Source organism: Fusarium falciforme, chromosome 1 (assembly GCF_026873545.1).
Source record: "Fusarium falciforme chromosome 1, complete sequence".
Lineage (NCBI taxonomy): Eukaryota > Fungi > Ascomycota > Sordariomycetes > Hypocreales > Nectriaceae > Fusarium > Fusarium falciforme.
Window position 1 is genome coordinate 685,292 of NC_070544.1, and position 25,726 is coordinate 711,017.

Sequence of the window (25,726 nt, forward strand, 5' to 3'; positions counted from 1 at the left end):
GCTCATCGAACATATTCCATACGTCATATTGACTCGATCCTCATCGATGTAGATGGAGTGCCACAGAATACCGCTCTTGTACCTGACTATGGAGAAACCGGTTCTCAAACGGTCAGAGATGGCATCTTGATGACGCCCATTGCGTCAGTCGCATTCCCATGAACCTGTTTTCCTGACCGGGGTTTACAGTCTCAAAAGCCATGCGCGGGAAACATTAGTATAGAATTTCTCTCTTGACAATTGCGCCTCTTTTGTTCTCGAAACTATTTTGTTCGTCAGCGAAAAAAAAGTACTTTGTAAATATCCACCAACATGTCTGCACCAGGCCCTCAGGTAAGTGAGACATTCGATGATTGGAATGTTCTTTTGTAGATAGTAGTTGACATTTTATATAGGACTCGCAGCAGCGAGGTTCTTCTCAGTCCCCTCCCCCTAGATCTCCTCGTCCTCAAGGAGAGCAGTCGGGACAGAACGACGACGAGCCCAACACCGACAACAACCCATTCAACCAGGATTCCAACAAGCCCACCGGTCAGCCTGAGACCGACAACAAGGCTGAGGATTCCAAGCCCGAAAACAACCCAGAGACTCCCAAGACGGAGGACTCTAAGCCTGGGGAGTCCAAGCCAGAAGAGTCCAAGCCCGAGGCTTCAACCGAAGAGACAGCAAAGCCACAGACTCCCGAGACTAAGCCCGAGCAGTCACAGCCCGAGCAATCGAAGCCTGAGGAGCCCAAGGCTGAAGAGTCCAAGGTCGAAAAGCCCAAGCCAGAGAAGCGCAAGAAGAAGCCAGCACCACCGCCCGAGGAAGAGAGCGAGTCCGAATCCGAAGAAGAGGAAGACGACGACGAAGGCTTGTCCTCCGGCGACGATGAAGAAGAAGATGATGAAGAGTCCGAGTCCGAATCCGAGTCTGAATCTGAGGATGATGAACCAGCTACTCCCCCTCAGCAGCCAGAGCCCAAGAGAAGAGGCAACAGAAAGGCCAACGCCAAGAGCGAAGAAGTAAAACGCCGCCGCCCAGCCTGGCTCGACGAAGAATCCGACTCTGAAGACGAAAAGCAAATGTCACGAAGCAACCAACGAGCCATGCAGCAGCGTCAACAGCAACAACAAATGCAACAGCAGCAGCAGCAGCAGCAGCAACAGCAACAGCAACAGATGCAGCAGCAGGAACAAGGAGGTGGCGGCGGCAAGGATCCTCTCAAGCTTCGTTTGGATCTTAACCTAGAGATTGAGATTGAGCTCAAGGCTCGTATTCACGGTGACTTGACGCTCGCATTGCTGTAAGTTTTACCTTTTACTCCCTGAGTGTTGTTTGACTAACAAAATAGTGACATGGATTAGGGAGGGACTGTAACACCATCGCTTTTCCTTATGTATTGGAGGTATATTACCTTGATGGAGTTTGGTCATGAGAAACGGCTTTTTTTTATTTTTCCTTTTTGTCTGTAGGAGTAATAAGAGATGAATTTGTTCACTTCCCATGTGTAGAATGTGATGCGTTCCTCTACCTCACAGACCCTGAATTCCGCCGAGCCAGTCCCTGCCCGTTGACTTGTAAGTAGTTGGCATGTCGACGATATAAGATTTCGGTAATCTGAGACCTGCTTCTTGGTGTGGTGGTACGTTGGCGATGCGGCTCTGTGCTACATGGGATGATCCTGCGGTGAATATGTGGTGGTGCTGGAAAACAGGGTTGAAGGCCCGATCTGCCGGGAAGGTTGTGCATCGTGAGAACCAACATGTGAACCAACGGATTTTAAAGACCTATTAATGGGCTGTCTGCCGTGTTTTAGATTGAGGGGATCATGAGCGTTGGCCATCGCACTTACACTGGACGAAGTCCCTTGCCCTGGCATCTATAAGAGCACTATACTTCTGACGAGGAGAGTAACTACATATTAACAGTGTTTGGATTATGTCCCGTCAAATAAAGACGCCGAGATGTAGATGCGGGAACTGACCTGAAGGGATGGACTCGACTACTTGGGATCCATACAGTCGGTCCGAGCAGAGGGACGGCATTCCAACTATCACAACATCCCGAGTCCCTTCCAGTTGTCTAATTGCTATGGATTAAAGACAACTAGTATGTTTTATAGAATTAAAGAATTTGTATAATAACAACAATCTCCCACTGGTCTAAACAACCACCAACCATACGCTCCTTCACCACAGTCAATCTCTCAACACCCACCTTCAACCCCAACGATCCTTCAAGATGCGCTTCTCTCTCAACTTCGTCCTCCTCGGCGCCGCCTCCGTGGCCAACGCCTTCATCTCTCCCGGCCAGCTCATCCGCAGCATCGATGACATCACCAAGAGCACCGAGGCCCTGATCAAGCCCGCCGGTCAGCTGTCCATCGCCGATGCCCCCAAGCTCATCCTTGGCTCTGGCTCCTTCTTTGCAAGTCTCGACTCCAACATGCATGGCACGTCTTTTTAACAGAAGCAGGACATTATTACTGGTCTGAGGGATGTTACCCGTCTCACAACTGACGTTGGCGGATCACTCACTGGTGCCGCCAAGGGTACGTTTGACGGCAAGGACGGCGATGACATCGTTGCTTCTGTGAAGAAGGTTAGCATATACCACACAATGAATGGAAAAATTGAAGCTCACATAGCCAAAGCTGTCCAACACTTTCAGCGACTTGCTCGACGCCTTCCTCGACAAAGCCAACATCTTTGGCGAAATCCCCTTTGTCGGCACTCCCTTCCGCATCGCCATTGCCCTCACCAAGCGTGCCTTCAATGTAAGTATCCAATACAGCCGAACCAGGCATCGACTAACATTGGTAGGATTTCACCGGTACCATCATCAACACTCTCAGTGGATCGCAGGCCAACGAGGCGCGTAGCTCCGTTCAAGGCGTCGACTCCAAGTTCACCAGAACCATCACCATTACCGAGAATTAGAGCAAGTACTTTGCCGGGTGTTGAGATGATGTCGAAGGGCAGCAAGGGGATGTTTCGTCAACGGGATGACATCACTTGTATCGTAATACAGTGTAATAAATATCAATCTCTGCCACGATAAGGAGTGCACACCATCTGTTAGTGACAAGTCAAGTAGCCGCATACCGCAACATGCCACGACGGAGTCGGTGCTCCGGATGGCCTCGGCCCTCTTGTGGGGCCGATGTTGCCGACTTGGGGTGTGCCGAAATAGGCAATCTCGGGCAAGTTACGGACACAAAAGCTTTAACGCTAAGAAGCCGCTTGGATGAGAAACGGCAAGTTGTGATTCGCTACATGAACATATGCTCATCGCCTGAAGAGACAGGCTTCTCTCATATACGTAACACATCCACCTCTACCACACATAGACCACATGTTTATATATACATAAAGACGTCTAGAACAGCCAAGAGACAAAAGTCTTGTAGAACCAGTTGCCGCGCTTAACTCCCTCAGCCTCGCGGAGAGCCGCCTTACGGGCCAGGAACTCCTCCTCCTCACGGTCGATAATGTCCTTGCCAGTGTAAAAGTCGACCTCGTGGGGCTTGATGCCGCGCGACTTGGTGACAATCTTGTGGCCAAAGATGAGGATCAGGTACACGGGAATGCCCAGGTAGCCAGTGATGAAGGTCTTGTACTTTTCCTTGCCAAAGTTGCCGCCGACAAAGACGTCGTAGTTCTTGGTCAGGGCCACGAGGATGCACATGAACAGCGCGGCGTACGAGCCCTTGGCGCCGAAGGGAGCCACGTAGGGGAGGGCCTCGTTGGCGAGACCCTGGGCCTTGCGGGCTCGGCACCAGAAGATGTGGGTGGTGAGGATGGAGATCCAGGACATGAGACCAAAGATGGTGGTGAGGTTGACAAAGTAGCCAAAGACCTTGGTGGAGTCGTCCGAGACGTTCATGAAGGCGAGCAGGGCAAAGCAAGCCGACATGGCGAGGGCGTAGATGGGCACGCCGTGCTTGTCAGTCTTCTTGAAGATGGCAGGGGCAGAACCGTCAGAGGCGAGACCGTAGAGGGTACGGCTGGCAATGTACAGATCCGAGTTGGAGGCGGAGAACACAAAGACGCAGATACAGGCGTTGATGACGTGGGACAGGCTGCTGACACCGGCGATCTTGGCGGCGACGACAAAGGGCGAGGCCGAGGCGTTGTTCTTCTTGGACTCGTTGGCGAACTTGAGCTCGGGGGAGTTGTAGGGGACGATCATGCCGACGAGGAGGACCGAGAGGCAGTAGAAGAAGAGGATTCGGTAAAAGGTGAGCTTGATGGCGCGGGGGATGGTCTTGCGGGGGTTCTGGGCCTCGGCGACAGTGACACCGACGAGCTCGGTACCCAGGTAGGCAAAGGTGGCGTTGACCATGCAGGACCAGAAACCGAGGAACTTGCCAGCGTCGCCCTCCATGATATAAGGCTTGAAGGCACTGAGACGGGTTAGTTGTGTCTAGCGAAGTGAGCAGTGTCAACTTACCCAGGGTTGTTCCAGTATCGGAAACCTCTTCGGTCACCATCAGGGGCGCCGCCGAGGGCGACGATCAGGGAGAAGAGGATGATGCCGCAGATGGTGATGACCTTGAACGACGAGAGCCAGAACTCGAGCTCACCAAAGAATCGAATACCAAAGTAGTTGATGACGCAGATGATGACCAGGAAGATGGCGATGAATACACCTGGATTGACCGTCTCTCGAGGGACCCAGTATTGGATGACGAGAGCAGCAGCCGTCAATTGGTTGGGCGTGACGATGATGTACTTGAACCAGTATCTAGAACCTGTCAGCAAATATTGAGAATTGGTGTTTCAAAATACTCACGTCCAGCCGAGCGCAAAACCAAGCGAAGGATCACAGAACCGAGAAGCATAACCAGTGAAACCGGCAGACATGGGCAACCAAGCAGCCATCTCGCCCAGAGCAGCCATGACGAGGAAGACGACGAAACCAATGATGGTGTAGCAGATGAAGACAGAACCAGGACCAGCTTGAGCGAGAGCCTTGCCGGTACCGATAATCAGACCTGTACCAATGGCACCGCCAATGGCAATCATGGTAATGTGTCTCGCCTTGAGACCACGCTGCAGCGACGTCTCGGCGCTCGTCTCGAGACCGCGGATGTGCAGGTCCTGGTCGCCGCGCTCGACCTTTTCGGTGGGCATGCTGACATCATAGCCCATGTCCGTCTTTTCGACGTCGTTGGAAGCCATGGTTTTTATTCTGTTTTACTCCAGGTTGGAGAACGAAGTAGCCAAGCTTGCCAAGGTTGGGGAGGCCAAGAGGCCAAGAGTCTTTATTGACAGGAACAAGAATAAGCCAAGGGCTTGGCCAGATGAGAAAAACAACGACGAGAGGGTGAATGGCGATCCAAGATGAGAGGACCCTTGACGTGACACAACGAAGGGAGGAGAAGAAACGAGAACAAGAGGAGGGGACCTGTCGTCTAAATAGAGAACGAAGATCCCTTCCCTACCTTGACTCGTAGGATCTCTCTCTCGTTTGTTTTGTCGCAGAGAATTACCTAATACCCCAGACTGCCTTCCCTTTCACTGTCGGCTTCTTCAGAAAAAGCTGTCAGTAACCGAGGGGCGTGTGAAAGAGAGGATTCACCCATGCCTGCCTGGTCCTGCTCACGACCAACCAACATGCACATATCCTCGAGTCGTCCTCTCCGCCAAGACTCCTCGCTCGTCATCGAGGGGAGTGTGCACTCTCTCTTGATGGAACCCTAGGCGGACAACGATCCATAACGTAAACTGGGACGGGGTCAAGGGTGAGAAACCTTTCCTGGATTGTCACTGATCAGCAGAGCAGAATGGGCAGATCCCCTGGTCAATGTGCAACTCTGTGGCGATGTGTGTGTGCCTCGCGAGAGAGGCAGCAGCGTTGTTACATGCATGTCTCTACTCAGCCCGTGCCGTGTGTGCATGTGCAACGTCCACAATGCATAATAAGCCATTCTACCCGTCTCAGCACACGAGCATATTCCTTCCACAGCAAACTCGGGCGCAGGGCAGATTAGAGTAAAAAAAAAAAAAAAACTCTGTAGCCTACTTGTGTCTCAAGTGCTCGCCCGAAGCCAAGGCAGCTTTCGGCAAGTGATCGCCAAGGCTTCTTGGGAAAAGAAGACGATCCCTTCTTGGTGCTTAGCGTAGTTCTAGAACGGCTTCTTTGGTTCGTTGCTCTGTCCAAGTGCAACCTTGGAGATAAGCTTTTCCTTGACTGTGAGTGATTCTCCCCCCTGCCCCGGCCTCCTCCTCCACTACGAGCGAGATATTACCACGGCAGCACAGTAACTGCAGTACCCCACCGCTATCGCACCGCCTTCTCCGTTTCGGGCAGGTCCATATGGGATCTCTGCCTCTCTGTTGGTCCCATGGTGCGCTGTATCCATCCTCCTGTTCCCATTCACTTCTTGACAAAGCTCGGTCGTTGATAACCCCCGGTCTTACTGCGGTCTTGGCGGGTTGTTTATCTGCCAGTCAGCCTATGCCTATCTGCCGTCTTGTCCTGCGGGGTAAGAAGATGAGTGGACCGTTGCAAGGCAATGATGCCAGCCTCTTTACCAACCTGCCTGTTGGGGGAGACGAGGCCAGGGTTTGTACGAGCTCTGATTTGATCAAGGAGCCCTTCTCATTCCTCCTCGGGCTCCGTCCAGTGAGGCACACCCCTGGGCTTTCCTCCTTCATCCCCTGTCAACAATTTGCATGTTGTTCTCGTGATCTTTATCTCTAGCACGGGCCACGGTCCATTCATCTTTCTCTTCTCCGCACCATGGATCTCTTGGTCTTGCCTCCAAGGGCAAGGGATCCAACCAGGACCATCCATTCATGTCTTATCCAGAGAGAGAGACTCCACATAACGTGTCGTAGTCGTCTCCCTTGTTCACTCCGACCAACAAATCCCCCCTCCCCTCCCCTCCCCTAACCTCCAAACGACGAAACCGGCTTCTGCGCGCTAGCATCAAGCCTCCGTTTAAACATAACTGTTACCTTATTATTAGCTAAAACCCCAATTGGAACCCCATGGAGATGCATTCAAAGTGCGGAGAGAACAGCAAGAACTCCTCCTCCCGGAGACCCCGAACCTCCCCCCGGTGCGAGATTTCCTTCTTTCGGGATCCGGGGTTGGATCTGGCCTCCGGAGCAAAGCTTGGCTTGGCTTGTGATTAAGATTGCGATTGCTTCCAGACCCGGGACCCACGTTTCGCCCGTTACGCCCAACGCGCGGCGGACGGACGATTACATTACATAGTGAGGTTCCGGTCCGACAGCGAATCATTGAAATTGCCGCACCGCATGAGTTAGGCTGATTCAGAGTTTTTCATACTATATCTTCTATTCAAACTTTGTTTCTGCTATCATCAACTCTCACGCAATTTTTTCTCCCTATCGTCAAAACACCCTATCGTCGAAAACACCCTTGAACCGCCATGATAGACGTTTCTTAACGTGGATTAGTGACCGTGCAAGGCCCACCCAACACCCGGTTGGCCTCTCCTCCACACCCCCCGTCTACTCTACACCTCTCGCCTTCATGAAATCAACCAGGTCAAAGAAACTCTTCTTATATCTCCTCTCCTGCGTCGTCCGATTCACCGTCTGAATGCCAAAATGCGCGTCATAGTCCCCGAACTCCCAGTTGTCCGCAAAGCTCCAGCTGTACGCCCCGACCACCTCGACCCCGTCCTCCCAGATGGCCTTGAGTACCTCGGACATGAAGCTCAGGTAGTAGATGCTCCGAGGCGTGTCGAATAGCTGATCCACGAGCTGTTTGTCAGCTTCCCCAAACACGGGGAAGCCAAACTCGGTGATGGCGACAGGGGTTCTCCAGGTATTATGTAAATAGTTCAGGTAGCTGCGGAGGTAAGTAGGGGTAATGTAAACGTAAGTCTGAGAGCGGTAACCAATGTCCCAGCCAAACACGTTGGTCGTCGTCTGATTCACGCAGTAGGGCCTGTAGATCGACGAGGAATTCCCGGCGCACTCGAGGATACTCTCCTTGTCCTCTTCCACCGGGGGCGCAATCACCGTGGCAGTGTACGGGTCGATGCCAAGAAAGTCGGCCGTGCCGCCCATGTAGTCGAGATCCTCCTTGCTGAGGGGCACGTAGTCTTCAAACGTCTGCTTGAACGAGCCAGGGTAGTCTTGCCCCAGGAAAATCGGATTGCAGAAGGGTCCGAGCTGGATCGAGTTGAAGTGGTCCGCAGCGTACACGTCGACTTCGCTCTTTGGATCCCGTGGAACACCAAAGTTATTGTTGAACTTAATAGAGATCTTGCCCTGCCCCTTCAACTCCTCCTTGTACCAGTGGTACACCCTCGCGTGGGCCTTGACCACGTTGTAGACCGACTTGGCATTGTACGAATACAGCAGCGGCTCGTTAAAGGTGAACCACACGGGGACGCGGTCAGCAAAGTGTGTCATGGCCACCTTGGCATAGTGCACAAAGGCGTCCTGAAATGTCTCATTCTGGTAGCCACCGTTGACGTACCCAATGAGCGGGGGGTCGGCGACCACGCTGAGGTTGCTGCCAAAGAACTGAAGGGGAGTGTCAAAGTGGAGGAGGGTCACCTCGGGCACCATGCCCTTCTCGAGGATAAAGTTGATCACGTCGTTGTAATGGTCAATGCCCTCCTGGTTCACGGGGGTTCCCGGCAGCGCGAATGGGAGAATTCGAGTCCACGCGATGCTAAATGAGAAGTGCTTGGCACCCATGGCCGCCACCCTCTCAATGTCTTGCTTGTAGTAATAGTAATGCTCGTTCGTCACGTACGACTTGGGCCGGGCGTCTCGGACGAGAATATCCATGAGAGAAGGCGACTTGCCCTCTTCAGCTGTGGCCCCTTCAATCTGGCTAGCCGAGCTGGCGACCCCAAAGGAGAAGTTCTTGGGGAAGTTGTAGCAGTCGCTCGGGCCAAAGTAGTCTCGCGGAGGCAGCACGAGCTCGTCACTCGGGATAGGGGTAGGGGATACGGTCGTGCTGTACACGGCCGTTTCGGTAAAGTTGGGAGGGTTTGCGTGCTCCCAGAGGGCAGTCCATGCTGCCTGTCCATAGGGATCATCAGTGTCCGAGGCTTTGGTCGTTGCATTGGGATCCCATTTGCCCCAGGTTGTGAAGGAGAGAGAGGACAACAGAGTTGTCAATGACTCTGGGGGCGCAGCATATGTTGTTGTCGTAGTCGGAGAAGGCACTGAGGTAGCATATCTGACAGTGTCTGTCTGGGTGTAACTGAAAGGAGTATATGTGTATCTGGGCTCACTCGTCTTGGTGCTGGCTTTGCATTGAGTACGAGTCGTTGGGCCTTCAGCAGGCAAGAAGACTTGCTGGCCAACAGCCAAAGACGCCAAAAAGAGCTGCATAAAAGTAACCGAGGCTGTCATGATGGGCACATTGGAAGCTCACTGCTGCGCTTGCACCACAACTTCAATGGCTTCATGGACGATATATAGTCCATCTCGCACACTTGCAACGTCAATGCCGTTAACTACAACGGCAATATTCCGCATCAGTCCATCCCAATGATTTCGGACCGACTCGACATTATTGAAAAAAGCCTGAACTCGCGGGGAAACGAAAAGTCACGCTCCCAAACTACCCCAGAAACTCACCCAACTTGCGGGGACAAACAAGTGGGGATAGAAACATCCGCTTGGCCTCGTGGAAGGACCCATCACCTGCAAATGACGTAGTGACGCCGGCGTTGGGCCGTTGACGATGTCCATTGATGGTGTTGAAAGATGACGATCTTTGTCACAAGTGGATGCGGGGAGAGGGGCCCCCCGACCCAGTTTACCCCAGAATCGGCGACCCTCCAATGGCGGAGAAGCTCCGGCGCGGAATTGATCCCATGGGGTGCTTCGGATTGGGTCTTGAAGTGGTTGCTTTGACCGATGGTTCATGGGATTCGAGTCTGGTGCCGATGATGTGAGCCGGTTTTTACCCCTCAACTGACGATGTAATTCTCCGTGGGTTGAGGCCATCATCGGAGTTTCGGAGAATCATGGAAGGACTTGTACAAGCTGTATATACGGATTGAAGTTGTAGGCTTGTTTAATTAGCATTTGAAATATGTTTCAGAATGTTTCAAAATAGAGCTGTTGTGGCCGAGGTGTCTCATCAGCCATCATCCACACTATAAACACATTCCCGCTCAACGACATCACGCAGACATACTCTGTATACATAGAATGACCATATGAGTACTCTTCCAAAGAACTTAATACGACTGATAATTCTCCGACAAAACTATTTCTCCGATAAAATGGTAACTTGCGTTGACAAATGCCCAGTTACGACCTTGGTGGGCATAGATCGACAAGCGAGCCAGTGACTAGTTAGTTACCAATCCGCGTATTCGGCCAGACTATGTGAATAAGGCCGTGAACAGCTGATCCTCGCAGAATTTCTCAAAAAGAATGAATTGCGGCATGATGAAGCGGCAGTTGGCTTGGCCAATGTTTCCCTTGGGGTAGAGTTGTTTCTGGTGAAGTTGTGTCAGTGACATACAACTACGAAACACTTGCCGAGTTATCCACCAACAACCCTGTCGCTGTGGGCATCACCGTCCCCGAAGATCAAGTATAACCATCTGAGAAGTGACAATGATTAAAACTCACTCATGGTTCGTCATAAAAGTGCGAGACATCCGGTGGCCCACACTACGATTGACTTTGATCGCCAAGGGACTTTATATGCCATGACACTAGCATTCACTGACGGGCAAGCAGCTTAATCTTAGACCTCTATACTTTTCAACTCCCATATATGTATTGAACAATCCCTTTTTGCTTGGCGAGTATGAAAATATGCCGTTAACAACACTTCCGACCAAGTGCTTCAGAGTCATCACCAACTCAAACGTGATCTGGTCCTTTCACCCTAGGTTTTTATTCAACATATCACTTGGGAATACATTACCAAGCGATTCTTTCCATCGGACTCGGTTCTCGCTAATGATTGGTCTAACAGTGCCAGCCGACATTGCTTAGCGATAGTGAGCATCACGCACATGGGTCAAGGATCGAAAGCGGGAAGAACCTGATATCGAAAGATAGCATAAACAATGATGTACATAAGATCCACATTCATCACAGCCCTACGGCGCCAATATTTACATCACTTGCTCGCGAGTTATGCTTGACTAGACTCTTTATACATGATGACCAGACTCCTTATACACAATGTGCAATAGACAAATGTCGATTCAAAAGCAGTTTTCGCTACCTACTACATGTACCGTTAAACCATGAAACCACTATTCTTACAAGCCCACCCCCCATCTACCAATCCAAAAAGTCCCAATGCCCCGGATTCCTATGATCCAGGGGAAACCGCAGATCCCTGCCCCCGAGAGGCTCCGGGTGGCCCGGCCTCACGCCCAGCATACCCCTCCCAAAGGGCACCTGCGTCGTCTGTCCTATCCGGAACACGATGCCCTTTGACGCGAATGCGTCCTCGAGCTCTCGGACTTGTTCAGGAGGAGGTGCTTCGTAGGGGTCTACGGCCACGACGCTCAGGTTTTGGAACCGGTATAGCTTCTCTGTCATGCCTAGGAGATCGCGGTGGAGCTCTGGCCAGGCGAGTACCATACCGATGTGCAGGATGCGTAATGACGAGGGCAGACTAGCCATAAAGATCTCGGGACCAATCTCCTTCATGCCATCAAACCGCTGCCACCGCTCCTCATCATCAAACACAGGTCCATAGAGGAGGAGCTGCTCAACCTCGAGAATCTCAAGGCGCGGAAAATCGACAAAGCTAAAGTCGGCGCGGAGAGACGTGTCCCAACGCAGAAACATTGATATTTGCTCTATCATGTCATCGGCGCCGCCGCTTGTGTGCTCCCATGTTGTGCTGGTGTAACACAACCGTCGTAATGACTGACGAACGGGGCTGAGGTGGTCGTGCTGAAGCACGGTGTACTTGTCCATGTCGCAAAAGTACTCTAGGTCTTCTAGGACAGGACTACGGCGGAGGATCTTGGCCAGGTTGTCGGGATCTAGGCCGTGGAGTGATAGGCGACGGAGACTTGAGAGGGCTGTATCCCACGGCTCTGTGCGGAAGCGCTCACGGAGGGGGATATCAGTTCCACAGTCAGCATCGCTGGCTGCCAGTACCTCGAGGTTCTGCGCCTTGGCCAGGACATCTTGCATTTGTTGGATGTGACAGCACTCGTCGGGGTATTTACCCTGACCAGGCAGTACCAAATACTTGAGGTTGGGCAGGTAAAAGGGTGAGTCTCTCAAGTACTGCAAGCCCTCTGATGACGACCGGTAGATGAGTAGTTGCTCAAGGAAGGGCGCAGCCATGATGGCGGCCTCTTGTAACCACTTGGGCTCGACATGGTCGTACGAAGGCAGAGCCCGAAAGCCAGCACGTTCGCCTGCTTGTCGGAAGAGAGCTTGTGTCTCGGGTGATACCTCGCGAGCCTGTACTTCTCTAAGCGCAAAGAAGGCGAGGGCTCGGACTTCCTTGGCCAAGTCCGGCCTCTCTAGGAGTGTGCGCAAAAAGGCCTCGAGAGTCTCAATCTCACGCCTCCTAGCCTCAGTATCACCCCACCAATCGGGACTTGTCGACAGATCAGGCTGTCTCCCCGAGTGGTAACAGTGAAAGAGAATGGGCTGGGCAACGTTGCGGAAGCGGCGACACGTGCGGCTCAGCCGCGAAAGTGCCTGCTGAGCCTCGAGGACGCACTCGATCTCGTCAGGGGGGAGATCGACAACGTGCTGGCGCTGGCAGTGGGCGCATAGGTTGCGGCAGATGGTGGCAAAGATCTCAACGGGCAGATCTCCCAGAGACAGGCGCGGGCGTCTGCGCCAGAAGAAGGGGATCTCGATGGAAAAGACTGGGTTCTTGTGTGACCAGAAATTCCCTCCGTGGAGGAAATCCCGGTCGATCCTGGCGACGAGATGCATGGCCTGTGGTACGATTGGATGTGATTGAGGCTTTGATCAAGGATCGGGGGTTATAAGAGAGAAGCGCGGGGTGAAAGATGCGACTTGTGAAGCCGGGGTAACTTGGATATGAACGGGGAGAGAAGAAGATGTTTTGGAGCAATAAGCTGCAGGAACTGGCTATATAAAGTCAGATGAGATAAAAGATAATCAAGCTGGAACTGATGCAGCGGAAGTGGACGAGAGAAATAGTAGTCGATGCGCAAAGGCGCAAGTGGATCGCGGGAGTATCGAGTATCGTAAGATGGCGGCTCGCGAACGGACCTTGGGCTGAGGGAGTGAAGAAGAGGGGGACCGCAAGCCAAGCCGCAAGAGAACAAAAGCAGGTTAGCGAGAGAGAGGGGGGGGGTCAGATGAGGGGATCTGAGCAATCTGGTCAAACCAATGGGTTTTGTTTATGCAGTGTTAAATCAAATCCAAGACGTGGTTTCGAACCAACAAGGAGCCAGGGACAAGAGGGCAAAAGGTCCGGGAGCTGCAGGATAAGGATGGATATGGATGACGGGAGGGGGGCACAGACGGTCCCGAGCGCGAGTCTAGTAGTTGGGACGCTGGGATCATGGCCAGATGGTGACCCTCTTCAGTCTGGCGCCACGAGAGCACGTTTCTGTCCAGGTTCCGGCCTGGTCTTGAGTGAAGTACACGATGATGTCTTGTTCCCGAGACGCCGGGTCGTGATATGCAAAACAGCATCTGGGGGGAGCCACACACGACGCGACGGGCCCTCCCGAGAGTTTATATAAGTTCGGTTGCATTGTCAAAAAGCAAAGCAAGACACACATTGCAAAAAACAAAAATATGCCGCGCCGTTGGGAACGAGGGGGATCGGGATGGTCAGGAACGAGAAGCAGGGGGGGGGGAGAAGCGATGGTCAAAGGGGTCGTGCTGAAAAGGGTCCACTTGCCGCCATGTGGTGGTCTTATTCTTGATGGCTAGCGAGGGACGTGGCTTGGAGTTGGCTGACCTGTCAAATGTCAAGACGGCTGCCATCTTGGGTCCAGGGCTCGGTTCTAGAGAGGGGTTGACGTGCTGACTTGTACATCCATTGCGTCTTTGGAAGCGCCTGTACCGCCGTGATATCGTCAAGTCCCAAGTCCAACTAAACACGAAGATCAGCAATGCCAGATAATAAGTTACATTGATAAGCTCATCCTCAACCAGCTTTCTCCATACCCTTCAACGTGGCAAAGGTGACATCGCGCATCCCCCTGCGTCACAATCCATCAGAGACAATGACGGGACGACAAAAAAAAGACATGTCACCCTTGCGGAACGGGTCCGAAAGAACAGTGTCAACAAGAGCTGACCTGATGCCATTCCCCAATATTTCCCTACCTTAGCGAGCTTGCCTCGAGGGGCCCAGCATGTCTCCTCCCGCTGCAAGATCCCGCGCGCCCGCCCCAATCGAAAAATTAAATGGGCTGCCCTCTTTTTTTAGTCCCAACTTCTGGAATCATCCTTGTCCAATCCAGAAGCTGTGTGGGCGCTCGAAAAGGTGAGCCGTCACATCATCCAGCTGGAGCTAAGCTGGAGGAGTGGATGGGCGGGTCATCACGTGACTTCGCAATTGGTCGCGTCACCCTTAGCTCACCTCCTCGCGTCTCCTACCCAAGGCACCCGCGTAAAGTACATCCACTCCGTCTTTGCGTTCTATCGGCCTTGGTAAACAACCAAGAGCCTCCAACGGAACCTCCAGGATGCCCGAATTCACCGGTATGAGCCCATCTACTCTCCATACGCTATCTCTAGCTCACAGCCGCAGAGGCGGACACGATCCGCATCCTCGTTGCAACCGATAACCATGTCGGATACGAAGAACGAGACCCCATTCGTAAGGATGACAGTTGGCGTACCTTTGACGAGATCTTGAATCTCGCCCGTACTGAAGATGTATGACGAGCAGTCAATTACCTATCATCCTCTTCTAACATGCCTAGGTCGACATGGTTCTCCTTGCCGGCGATCTCTTCCACGACAACAAGCCCTCCCGAAAGTCACTCTACCAAGTCATGCGAACCCTTCGACAGAATTGCCTCGGCATGAAGCCCTGCCCCCTCGAGTTTCAATCCGATGCTGCGTCCGTCTTCGAAGGCGCTTTCCCCCACGTCAACTACGAAGACCCCGATATCAACATTTCCATCCCCGTCTTCTCCATTCATGGAAATCACGACGATCCCTCGGGCGAGGGCAACTTTTGTTCACTTGACCTCTTGCAGGCGAGTGGACTGCTCAACTACTTTGGACGGGTTCCCGAGGCGGATAATATCCAAGCGAAGCCCATCCTCCTCCAAAAGGGTCTTACAAGACTGGCCCTCTTTGGGTTGAGTAACGTCCGAGACGAGCGAATGTTTCGAACATTTCGAGACCACAAGGTCAAGTGGTTTCACCCTAGTCCCCAGAGCCCAGACTGGTTCAACCTCCTGGCTGTTCACCAGAACCACCACGCCCATACGGCTACCTCATATCTCCCCGAGAATGTCCTTCCCGACTGGTTGGATCTTGTCGTCTGGGGCCACGAGCATGAATGCTTGATTGATCCTACCCAGAACCCAGAGACAGGCTTTCATGTCATGCAGCCTGGCTCCTCAGTTGCCACTTCATTGGTACCCGGCGAAGCCGTCCAGAAGCATGTCGCTATTCTCAGCGTCACGGGCAAAGACTTCAAGGTTGAGAAGCTTCCGCTTAAGACCGTGCGACCCTTTGTCACTCGAGAACTCGTCCTTTCGCAGGATAAGAACTTCAAAGGACTTGACAAGAAGAAGGAGAACCGCCAAGAGGTGACGCGCAAGCTGATGGAAGTGGTCGAGGAGATGATTGAAGAGGCCAACGCCGATTGGGAGGCGATCCAGACAGATGAGGAGGCTCTGGAAGAGCGACCGCTCCCCTTGATTCGACTCAAGGTGGAGTACACAGCAACAGATGGCGGACAGTTTGAGATTGAGAACCCCCAGCGATTCTCGAATCGTTTTGTCGGAAAGGTGGCCAACACTAATGACGTTGTCTACTTTTACCGCAAGAAGACGTCACAACGTGAGTTTCTCTCAGCTTTGATGACGAATGGCTACTAACACTTTGCAGGCAAGACAACTGCGGTGAATCCGGACGCTCTCGAGGCCCTGGCTGACGGTAGCGACGCAGTCAAGGTCGAGAGTCTAGTCCAGGACTTTCTCTCAGCACAATCCCTCAAGGTTCTCCCACAAGGTCCCTTTGGTGACGCTGTAACGCAGTTTGTGACCAAGGACGACAAGCATGCAATGGAGCTGTTTGTATCAGAACATCTTACTGGTCAAGTCCGACAGATGCTGGGTCTAGAATCCGATGACGAGGATCTCAACAGCGCCATGGAGATATACCGAACAAGGATCGAGCAGGAGCAAGCGAGCGGGGCCCCCACGACCCAAGCGGAACGCAAGCGGGTTCTCAAACCAAAGCCCGCTACATGGGACAGCGACTTTGACGGCAGCTGGGAGAACGAACCAGACGCCTGGACCTACGAGGACGCTGCTGCCGACCAGGGTACGAGCTCCGCACGTGCATCTGCTGCACCCGCACCTGCACGCAAGACTGCAAGAGGACGAGGCAAGGCAGCAGTCCAGCAGGATGTCGATTTGATGGATGAGGATGAGGAGCCACCAAAGAAGCCTGCTAAGCGAGCAACACGTACCACCAAAGCAGCACCAGCACGAAAAGCCCCAGCAAGAGGTCGCGGTCGCAAACCTTTCGAAGACAGTGAAGAAGAGGAAGAAGAAGACGTAGTCATGGAGTCAGAAGAAGAACCCGCTCCTCCTCCACCACCACCAAAAACCCGCCGCGCCGCAGCAACGAGAAGCACCAAGGCCACAACGACGACGACGGCAAAGAGAGGAGCTGCTAAAAGCACGCGGCAGACAAAGCTAAACTTTTCACAGTCACAGGCTAGTGGCACGCAGAGCAAGGCTGTAGAGATTAGCGACGATGAGATCTCGGATGATGATGCGTTTGCGCCGGCGCCCAAGCCAGCGATGCGGACTCGGAGGAGGTAGATTCTCGTCGTTGTGTGGTTTTTTCGAAAAGGATACCCGGGTCAAGATGTATAAAGATTACAATCCATTATGACAAAATGGTGTTGGGGAGCATGAAGAAAATCCCGAGATACGCAGTCTCACTTTAACTTGAAGATGTAGCTGTACAACCTCTCCCACACCCAGTCTCCAAAAAACGCCCATCATATTTCAAACAAATCACTTAAGCATTCCATAATCGACGTGGCTCTTTCGTAATCATTAGTTGCCGTACGGTAGAGGGTGCGTGGTGGAGTCGTCTCAGACAAGGGTCCAGAAGCAAAAAGGTGATGGTTTCAAGGATGATTTAAACTCGTCTGTCAATCCATGACTTGAATAGCACCGTGCTATACGTGTTTCCCACGCCAAAACTCCAAATACCCTTCCGTAACTCATCACATGACGACGCAGTCCCTGTCCTTGGGCTGCGATTGACTGTTCCCAATCACCGCCGCGGGGTTAACGGGCGGCCGTCTGCCCGCAGACTGGCCCGCCTGTCGCTGTCCCATAGATACCGAACCCGTCCTTGTCGACTGCCTCGAGATGTCGGCGCTGCTGTCAGCATGGCTCGGATGGCCCACCGGCGGCCGATACACCTGGTCCTGAGCTGCCTGCTCATAAGAAGGAGGTGCATCCTCACCCGCTTCCTCGGCGGGTCGTGTGACGCCCTGTCGCTGAGGAGGAATGAGAGAGCGGACTACTTGCTGAGCAGGTCGAGGCTGTGCGGTGGCCATGGTTGTCGTTGGTGCACTGGAAGAACTGGTTCGGCCCGGTACGAGACCACTGGCTTGTCTGGTGACGCCTCCACCCCTTGGAGCCCCTCGACCAGCTTGGTCGCCATGGCCTCCTCGGCCACCACGGTTCGCAGGTCCCGATTGTCGAGCCTGTTGCTCAATGTACTGCTCCGAAAGTATACTCTCCCTCCGCCGGCGCGCCTCCTCTGCTCTATGTCTCTCCTCTTCTTCCTCTTGTAGCTGCAATGCAAGAGCCAGGTCTCGATCCTCCTGTTCAGTACTAGGACTCATCGGAGGTTCATCCTCATGTCGGGCCTTGCCGCGCTTGTTATGCACCGTTGTCCATTCTCCTCCATCGTTGCTGTTGTAGTTTCCTGCACTTGTTCCGGGAACAGCACCACTAAGGCTGACAACGCGGAAATCTCCTGACACAAACTCGGTGCTCTCTCCGTTGACATCAGATAGCGTCTCCCATACGATTTCCTCGTGAGTCTTGAAGCCTGCGTCTGTAACCAGTGTGAGAAGCTGCATCGACTGTGGATGACAGTAGAGCGTGCTGAAGTGATCGTTTCGAAACAAGATGGCAAAGGTGCCGGGCCGGATAGCTTTGCCGATAACTTCAATGCCCCAATGTGTGAGCTGAGTAGCCGAGGTCTCCAGAAATTCCTTGATAATCATCACATCTTGGTAAAGCTGCTGTTCTGACTCGGTGAGGCCAACCTCAGGATCTGATAGCTTCTCCTCCAGCTCCTCTTCTCGAAATAGCAGGTTCTGCGCATCCTCGTATGAAGCGGCCTGTCGCTCCAGTGATTCATACGCAGGCTCTGACTTGGGTGGCAACCATCCATGGATGAGAGGGATCGAAAATGTAGCGTAAAGGGCCATTTCGGCCGTGTTCTCAAAGGTTCCTGGTATCAAATCACCACGTTCCGTAGGGTGCAAATGTGTCAGCGACGTCCGCTTGTAGGCGTTCACCATACTCTCCGTTGGTATGAAACGTGGGTTGACATTCATCCCCGTATGCAAGCTTTGCAAGAAAGCATACAGGTCTGAAACATCAGGGAGGGCATCTTCAGAGCTGGTCCTCCGCGGTGACATTAGCTCGTCAAAGACGGCATCCAGGAGCAGATTCAAGCTGACTTGCTCCCTAGAGCGGAGGATCTGGACTAGGGCTGTGTCCTCGATATCGGCAGGTGTTGTCATGGTGAGGGCGTTCACCAGCGCCACAAGCGGACAAGGTCCATTTGCGTTCTGGATCAGGATTGGTGATGTTCGAGGGTTTTGTGATGAGGTCGCGTCGTGCCATCGGATGTTCTTGATTTGGTATGTCTCGGTCTTACCGTCTACCGGTTCTCGTGAAGGTTTCCAGGCGGATGGCTCTGTCGGTCGTCTAGGTGGTAGCGGTGGTTTATCCTCTGCGGATTCTTTGGAAAAGCTTGTCGAGGGCTCTGCGTCTATCAAGTTCCAGTCATCGGGTGATGCTGATCCAGCTCCTGCAGCCTTGGCTTTACCCTTGCTCGGGTCTCCTATCTCGTCCCAGACATGGGTATCTCCGGTGAGTTCCTCTGTCAGCTTCATAGGCGGGGTAGGAGGTTTGGTGCTCTTTCCTAGAGGATCCTCGTCCCAGGCTGGCGATTCTCGGCCCGAGGGCAGTGATACCAAGGCCGGTGATCCAGAGATGGGTGGCTGTGGTGTTGGCGCCCAAGGATCTTTGGTATTCTCGTCCAACAAGCTCGGAGCCAGTTGTGGCGGCGGCGGCGTCGGCGCATTCTGGCCGACTATTGCTGGTTGCCACGGGTTTGTGCTGGGCTCGTCGAGTGTGAGTTTTGAGAAGGATTCCGAGGGAGCTGTATCCTGACTCTGTGGCACCTTTTTCCGTAGAAATGGGTTCGTCTCGGATCTGTCCCCTCCTGGCCTCAGGAAGGCGGGTGCACCTTCAAGACGTTGCCCGTCACTTGGTCGTCTCCTAGGTTCTCCCCAAGCATGTTCCTCCTCCGCCTCCAAGTTAGCAAAGGCACCGCCAGGCCTCAGCGCTGCGGGGGCGCTTTGAGGATCTCGTCCATCAGCAGAGGGCGCTTGTCCATCGCGGCGTGGCCTAACATCTTCCCATCCTCCTTCGGACCCTCCATCAGCCCAGGGATTATTCGACATGGCTTCGAGTGTAGGTTTTTCTTGTTCGGAATTGATTCGAGGTTGGTATAAGATGAATAAATCGAAGGATTAAAGCAATGTCATGGGCAGGAGTCCGCCGATAAAGCTCAGCGCCTCGCCAGCTGTGACCTGCTGCTGCGCTACCACAGCAATCGGACTGCGGGGAAGTGATTCGAGGTGGTTTTGGAAGCGCCGGACGCTCGATGCATGAAGTCGGCGGCGCCAAAATCGGGGAAAGAGGTAGAATTCAGCGCGGAATGAATCTCGTCGTTCGAATGTGTCGTTGTCTCCTTTTCTTGAGGTTTACGTCTTGTTTGTCTCGGGGAACCTCAGGTGGGCTGCCCTGAAGTGCGGTGTCGTCACTGGGTTGCAGGCGGGTCCCGCTCTGATCTTCCGTGGCGGTGCAACGTACGTTGAAAGTGAACAATTCGCTCAATGTGGCTTCTGTGATTGGGGGGAAGCAAATGTGTCTTGCAGAGAGAAAACTCCAGGCTGATTATAAAAGAGAAGGTCGGGTAAGCTTTTGCGTTCGTTGACCGGTTGCCTGGAGCTTGCCCCGCCACCCGGTGACCCAGCTGGCCAGCCACATCATGGCCGCCACAGCGATGACGTGGGCGTGTCGTTCAACCTTGCGTGTCGTGATAAGTCGTGATCCGATATCCGAGTTGAGATGCCAGATGTTCAATAATCTTGGAATAATCCTACGGGCGTGGGCTGTATATTGGGTTGTTTAGAGTATTCATTCATTGGTCTAGAAATTGGTGGTAGTGCATCCACCCATCTCAAGCTTGACACTTCTATCCTCCAGTGGGATGATCATCCTTTGACCCATGAACAAACTACACCCCAACCACTTTTACCCTCGCTTGTTTATTACATGATGGATATTGAACAGCGAATATAGGTGGCCGAAAGAGACCAGTCACCAATTATATTGGAATGGTCAACGGTCTGTTGAGATGCCACCGACGTTGAGACTAGCCAAACTCTCCAATCTCAACGACAACCGTTGGATGTGGAATTCCAACCGCAACTCTTTCACAAGCCATGGTATAAAGCATCAGAGCTGTAACCCCCCAAAACTCCTTGATAATGGCAAGCCGATATATCAAATGACTGATGGGCAGCCCCAAATAGTGACGAGCAATCCATTGAATCACCCCATGCGATATACTCTACTTCGCTGTCTTTCCAGTCTTCTGGCCCAACAGCCCCGTGCCAGATAATATCTTGATTACATGGGTGCGATTGCCCCTCGTTACGTGCCAATTCCAACTCGTCAACTTCGTCGTCGCCATGCAGACCCAGAAATGCCAACAACGCCAACTCCAAGCAAAGGCAAGGCCCGATACAAGAAACATACAACTATATCCACTGGCGCGCCCAAGCGCTGCTTGACTTGTACAAGTTCTTCATCGACCGATCCCCAGCGTGTGAAGTCGCTCGCAAGACGGCATCGTATACGCCTCGGCCAGCTCCATCTTCTCGGGATCCTGGTAGAACCATCCCTGGGCGGCATCTCTCAACCTCTGCCGGTATATCATCTCATTTTCACACTCTGCCTTCAAGTGTCGTACGAGGTTGAGCTCAGCTGTTCGGTCGAGCTTATTGAGCTTTCCATCATTGTACTGGGCAATCTCGTCGGGATTCACGTAGTACTGGACGTTCAGGTTCGGCGTCTTGCGCTCCTCGGTGTAGGGGTGCGCGGGGTTGTCGTAGACCATACGAGGTCCAGCAGAGGTTGACGAGGATGAGCCGCCGGAGAAGAGCGAGGTGATGACCGGGAGGATGAAGAACAGGATGATGGGTAGTAGACCCAGGAGGGTCTGGATGCCGTTGTTTTCGTTCTGTCGGCCTTGGTTGGCCTCGCGCGGTCTCGTCCTCGGCCTAGCTCCACCGAACTGATGAACTCGAATACCGGGGCCTCCGCCAAAGTTGAAGACAAACTGCGGGCCTGTGTCGAAAGCTGCAATGTTAGTGCATGGTTCATGCACTCAAACTGATCTACTCACCTCCGAATGGACCGCCACCGAACCCCCCTCCACCACCAAAGAAGCGAGCAAACATCTCTTCAGGGGTCAAATCATCATCGAACATGGGGCCGCCTCTGTTCATACCACCGCCGGCTCGTTGCGAGAAGAAGGGGTTATTAGCCTGAGCGCTGGCGAATCGACTATCAGGATCTGTGCCGAATCGATCGAACTTTTCCTTCTTTTCCTTGTCGCCCAGAATTCCAAACGCTCTGCTGACCATCTTGAAGGCCTCGTCCGCATGAGGGTGTCCATTCTTGTCAGGATGGGTCAGAAGCGACTGCCTCCGGTATGCCTTTTTGATCTCCGCTTCTGTACATGTCGCCTTGACGCTCTCGAGGTTCAAAATATCGTAAAAGGCTGTGGCTTCGCATCTCCGAATGCGGATAACTGCTGCCTCCTGGTCTGGCGTATAGGTTCGTCCCTGATTCCCTTGCTTGTGATCGCGAGAGCGGGCCGAACCGCCTGTATCGGCTCCTGAAGCGGTTGCGCTGGGCATCTGATCGCTGGGGGTGGGGAAGATTCTTCGAAGTTGTTAAGTTGATCGTAGGTCGAGTATAAGGAGCAATAATGATGCTACAGCTGCGCTGTTTGAAGTCGGTCGCGGCGCCAAGTGTGAAGGTGGCTTCTTCAAAGACAAAGGGTCGGAAGATGTGATTCCGCCGGAGGTCGAGTAGAGTCAAAGACTCGACTTCTTTGTGAAGTATCAACGTCGCATGAGCCACATGCAGAGTCAGCCAAAAAGAGGTTGCAACGGCGATGGAAATGGATGCCAGAAATTTGATGTTTTCCAGTCGGACAATCCCCGGTCTCTGGGGAGCCGGCTCTCACCACCAATGTTGCCATCTCGACATCTCGGCATTCACGTGATATCCCCACTTGGTGTCATGTCAGTTAGTTACCTACCCTGTGTCACTTACACGAAAGGTGAAGTAAGATACATCTTTCATGTAATTGGTTCAAGACGAGAGGAGTGCCGTTAGGCATTAACAGTGTGACATTGATTGCATAGAAATTACATTCTTTAAAGTCGACGCGTTGAAAATAGAAACCTATCTTGAGGTAATGAGGAATCTAAATACCCACTAAATCCAACCCTATTCCAGAGGGGAGAATTGGACAAAGCGCAAGTGATACTAACCAGTTTAAACGCACATTCGCATTTCTTAATCAGGCAGATATCGCATTATCTTAGTACTTATCGCGCATTACTTCACATATAAGAGTCGCAGTTCAACATGGGGAAGGCCCTCTCAGACCGAGAGGCGCATCAGGGAGTATACAAGGGCTTGTATAGGACAAATGCGATCAAACTGTTTCTTTTTGAACACTTGAACAATCACGAATATCACAGACGCTAGAAAGACATTTAGACAACAACTTAACACAAAGAAACTATGTACGTTGATACAAAGTATATACATCGAATCCGCCCCCAGCCGACCAGCAGCAACCACCTCAAGCAGCAATAAACTTCTTAATCTTGGGCAAGAACTTGGTGTAGCCCGTTCCGCTGGGCGCCTCCATGCTGAACATGTAGTCGTGCCACCAGGGTCCGGCAGCCCACCAGAGCCAGCCGGTCCAGACATCCGAGTTGTCCAGGAGGTGCTGGAGTTCGCCCTGCACGGCCGTGTAGCACTGCTCGTTGGCGCCTCCCGCTGTCTCGCCGAGGATGCCCTTCTTGCCGTTGTCCTTGAGCCACTGAGTAGCCTCCTTGATACGCTCCACACCGATGGTGGTGCTGACGCACGTCTCGGATGTGCCAGACGAGTCTGCATCGAGGTACTGGTGCATCTCGTAGATAATCTTGTCCTGGGGATCCTTAAGGTCCTTCATGGCATCACCGTTGCCGCTAGAGACCCAGGACCAGGCGCCGGTCCAGGAGTTACCCTCGACAAAGATATACTGGGAAGTTGCGCCGGCGCCGCGGATGGCGTCGATGGCAGCCTGGTTGAGTTTGGCCACGAGGGAGTTGTCCATGTCGTGGTACTCGTTGTTGGTGTCAAAGATGACGTGCTTGTTGTTAGCGAAGCGCTTGGCTACCTTGGACCACCAGGTGCCAAAGTCGTCTGTGCTCGTGATGATGTTGCCGGCGAAGCGGCCGTAGTTGTGAGGGTCCAGAACGGCATATGCGCCCCTGCTTTCTTAGTCTTCAATCCGAACGGGAGTCACGACAGAACTTACTGGCCAGTGATGTGGCTGACAACACTCTCAAGGCCCTTGATATAGTCCTCATCAATGGAGCCCGTGATGCCATCAGGAGTAACTCTCTCCATGCGGAAGCCCACACGGAAGGTGTTCATGCCGGTGCCAATGAGCGTCTATAACTGTCAACACGCATCCAGATTCACAACTGGTGGAAACATACATCGATAGAGCTTGTCTCTGGCCAGATGTAGTCGGTGCCGAGCTTTCCAGGGAGGTTTCCCTCCCCAAACTCACCACCGGACTCATTGGAGCCGGTGAATATGAATTTTCCAGCTCGCTTGGTGCAGGGAGCGGCGAAAGCAAGGGAAGCGCCAGCGCTTGCGAGAAGGATATCAGTGAACAGCATTGTTTGGTCTAGTTTCTCTGTTGTAAAGGAGTGTCGGATGATCGTTCAACGAGCCATGCAGAACCAAAAACTACTCGGGAGCCAAGGCGAGTATATATACTCGTACTAACAAGGCCATTTTCTCTGCTACTGACGCTGGCGGCAGCAGATTCATTGCAGTGGGATATGACAAGGGGATCGTCAACCCACAAGCCATGATGGCTCCTCAGTGCGCCCACTGCCTTGGTAGACTCGGCCGATGTGCGCAAGGTTTCATCTAGAATCCTGGAAAGGAAAAAGGAAGCCCGTCCACTGCGGGAAGAGGTGGCTCCGTGCTTGTTTGTCTGAAACAGGAGCCGGGGCCCCTGATATTTCAATAAACTTCCATCACGGGTAGATCGGAGAAGGATCGAATGCGTTTTGACATTGTAGAGTTGCGTACTGTGCAGATACAAGATAGGTATGAATTGGATCTCTTGAGAAGCATTATGATATACCCTTTGACTCATGGCGAGTGTTAAGTTAAGGGGTTGAAAACCACTTGGTATTCATCATGTGAGCGTCTTAGAAAAGAGCGCTGAATACAAGCACAAGAATCGCAAGACAAGTCGCATGACCATTTAAAGATGTGGTCTCTCGCCGAAACATCAATATTCGTCCCGTTGGTGGGCGTCGTTTCTCCGTTCGACATCATCTCGACCCTCAGGTTAATGAACCGATGCCGAGATCCCGTTCACGAAAGGGGAGGTCACGTGGCCATCGGATCAACCCGCCCACCATCCCGGAAAAACAACACCCCTGCCGCGGAGCCGATCGCATTTCGAGGCTTTGGAGATGGAGGCTTGAAATTTCCCAAGACGAAGGTGTGTTAGCGACAATGTACGCGACACGGGTTCTCCTTAAGCGCTCTGTGTGGAAGGGTGAGTCAATTGATTTCTCCTCGTGTTTCTAATAACTGACAATTTCTCCCAGGCCCACACCTTGTGCCGTAAGCCGTCCACGATCGACTCGAATACCGTCACCTTCTAACGTTCGATAGCCTCCCCATTGTCTGGCCCAAGTCCCCCGGCGACAAGGTCCCTCCCGTACGAACGCAGGCCCGATCTGCCACGATTCTGCCCAACTTTGTTGGTCTCAAGTTCGAGGTTCACAACGGCAAGGACTACCATGAGGTGACCATTACTGAAGACATGGTCGGACACAAGCTCGGCGAGTTTTCACCGTAAGTGCTATAGCCTCGAGTGATGATCTTGGCTCATAGAATTTCTAGGACGCGGAAGCCCAACATTTGGGACAAGAGGTAGACTTTATAAGCAAGAGCCGGAAT

At 52.8% G+C, this 25,726-nt stretch overlaps 9 protein-coding genes and 1 pseudogene across 10 annotated transcripts, besides 1 other annotated feature; 4 read left to right on the top strand and 6 right to left on the bottom strand.

Annotated features, from left to right (window-relative positions):
* Positions 1-312: 312 nt before the first annotated feature.
* NCS54_00014000 (Hypothetical protein) lies at positions 313-1,359 on the top strand (the record flags this gene model as incomplete). The annotated part of the gene is made up of 3 exons (XM_053145797.1): positions 313-333; positions 396-1,285; positions 1,347-1,359. 3 exons carry the CDS (start codon positions 313-315, stop codon positions 1,357-1,359), a joined length of 924 nt encoding a protein of 307 aa, XP_053001772.1.
* An 864-nt stretch (positions 1,360-2,223) lies between these two features.
* On the top strand, positions 2,224-2,921 carry NCS54_00014100 (Hypothetical protein; the record flags this gene model as incomplete). Its single annotated transcript, XM_053145798.1, has 4 exons — positions 2,224-2,438; positions 2,478-2,583; positions 2,636-2,758; positions 2,805-2,921. 4 exons carry the CDS (start codon positions 2,224-2,226, stop codon positions 2,919-2,921), a joined length of 561 nt encoding a protein of 186 aa, XP_053001773.1.
* A 439-nt stretch (positions 2,922-3,360) lies between these two features.
* Positions 3,361-5,165, bottom strand: NCS54_00014200 (AA-permease domain-containing protein; the record flags this gene model as incomplete). The annotated part of the gene is made up of 3 exons (XM_053145799.1): positions 3,361-4,387; positions 4,435-4,728; positions 4,777-5,165. The coding sequence occupies 3 exons, from the start codon at positions 5,163-5,165 to the stop codon at positions 3,361-3,363; spliced, it is 1,710 nt and encodes a 569-aa protein (XP_053001774.1).
* Positions 5,166-7,469: 2,304 nt separating this feature from the next.
* On the bottom strand, positions 7,470-9,338 carry NCS54_00014300 (Hypothetical protein; the record flags this gene model as incomplete). The annotated part of the gene is made up of 1 exon (XM_053145800.1): positions 7,470-9,338. The coding sequence occupies one exon, from the start codon at positions 9,336-9,338 to the stop codon at positions 7,470-7,472; it is 1,869 nt and encodes a 622-aa protein (XP_053001775.1).
* A 1,899-nt stretch (positions 9,339-11,237) lies between these two features.
* NCS54_00014400 (Hypothetical protein) lies at positions 11,238-12,872 on the bottom strand (the record flags this gene model as incomplete). The annotated part of the gene is made up of 1 exon (XM_053145801.1): positions 11,238-12,872. One exon carries the CDS (start codon positions 12,870-12,872, stop codon positions 11,238-11,240), a length of 1,635 nt encoding a protein of 544 aa, XP_053001776.1.
* Positions 12,873-14,660: 1,788 nt separating this feature from the next.
* NCS54_00014500 lies at positions 14,661-16,933 on the top strand (annotated as a pseudogene). Its single transcript has 3 exons — positions 14,661-14,801; positions 14,849-15,941; positions 15,990-16,933.
* Positions 14,661-16,933: a sequence feature.
* A 413-nt stretch (positions 16,934-17,346) lies between these two features.
* NCS54_00014600 (MINDY-DUB domain-containing protein) lies at positions 17,347-19,836 on the bottom strand (the record flags this gene model as incomplete). Its single annotated transcript, XM_053145802.1, has 1 exon — positions 17,347-19,836. The coding sequence occupies one exon, from the start codon at positions 19,834-19,836 to the stop codon at positions 17,347-17,349; it is 2,490 nt and encodes an 829-aa protein (XP_053001777.1).
* Positions 19,837-21,248: 1,412 nt separating this feature from the next.
* Positions 21,249-22,365, bottom strand: NCS54_00014700 (J domain-containing protein; the record flags this gene model as incomplete). Its single annotated transcript, XM_053145803.1, has 2 exons — positions 21,249-21,802; positions 21,849-22,365. The coding sequence occupies 2 exons, from the start codon at positions 22,363-22,365 to the stop codon at positions 21,249-21,251; spliced, it is 1,071 nt and encodes a 356-aa protein (XP_053001778.1).
* A 959-nt stretch (positions 22,366-23,324) lies between these two features.
* NCS54_00014800 (Cellulase domain-containing protein) lies at positions 23,325-24,420 on the bottom strand (the record flags this gene model as incomplete). The annotated part of the gene is made up of 3 exons (XM_053145804.1): positions 23,325-24,003; positions 24,051-24,187; positions 24,235-24,420. The coding sequence occupies 3 exons, from the start codon at positions 24,418-24,420 to the stop codon at positions 23,325-23,327; spliced, it is 1,002 nt and encodes a 333-aa protein (XP_053001779.1).
* Positions 24,421-25,252: 832 nt separating this feature from the next.
* On the top strand, positions 25,253-25,703 carry NCS54_00014900 (37S ribosomal protein S19, mitochondrial; the record flags this gene model as incomplete). The annotated part of the gene is made up of 4 exons (XM_053145805.1): positions 25,253-25,319; positions 25,372-25,387; positions 25,439-25,621; positions 25,670-25,703. The coding sequence occupies exons 1-4, from the start codon at positions 25,277-25,279 to the stop codon at positions 25,701-25,703; spliced, it is 276 nt and encodes a 91-aa protein (XP_053001780.1). The 5' UTR covers positions 25,253-25,276.
* Between the last annotated feature and the right edge of the window lie 23 nt (positions 25,704-25,726).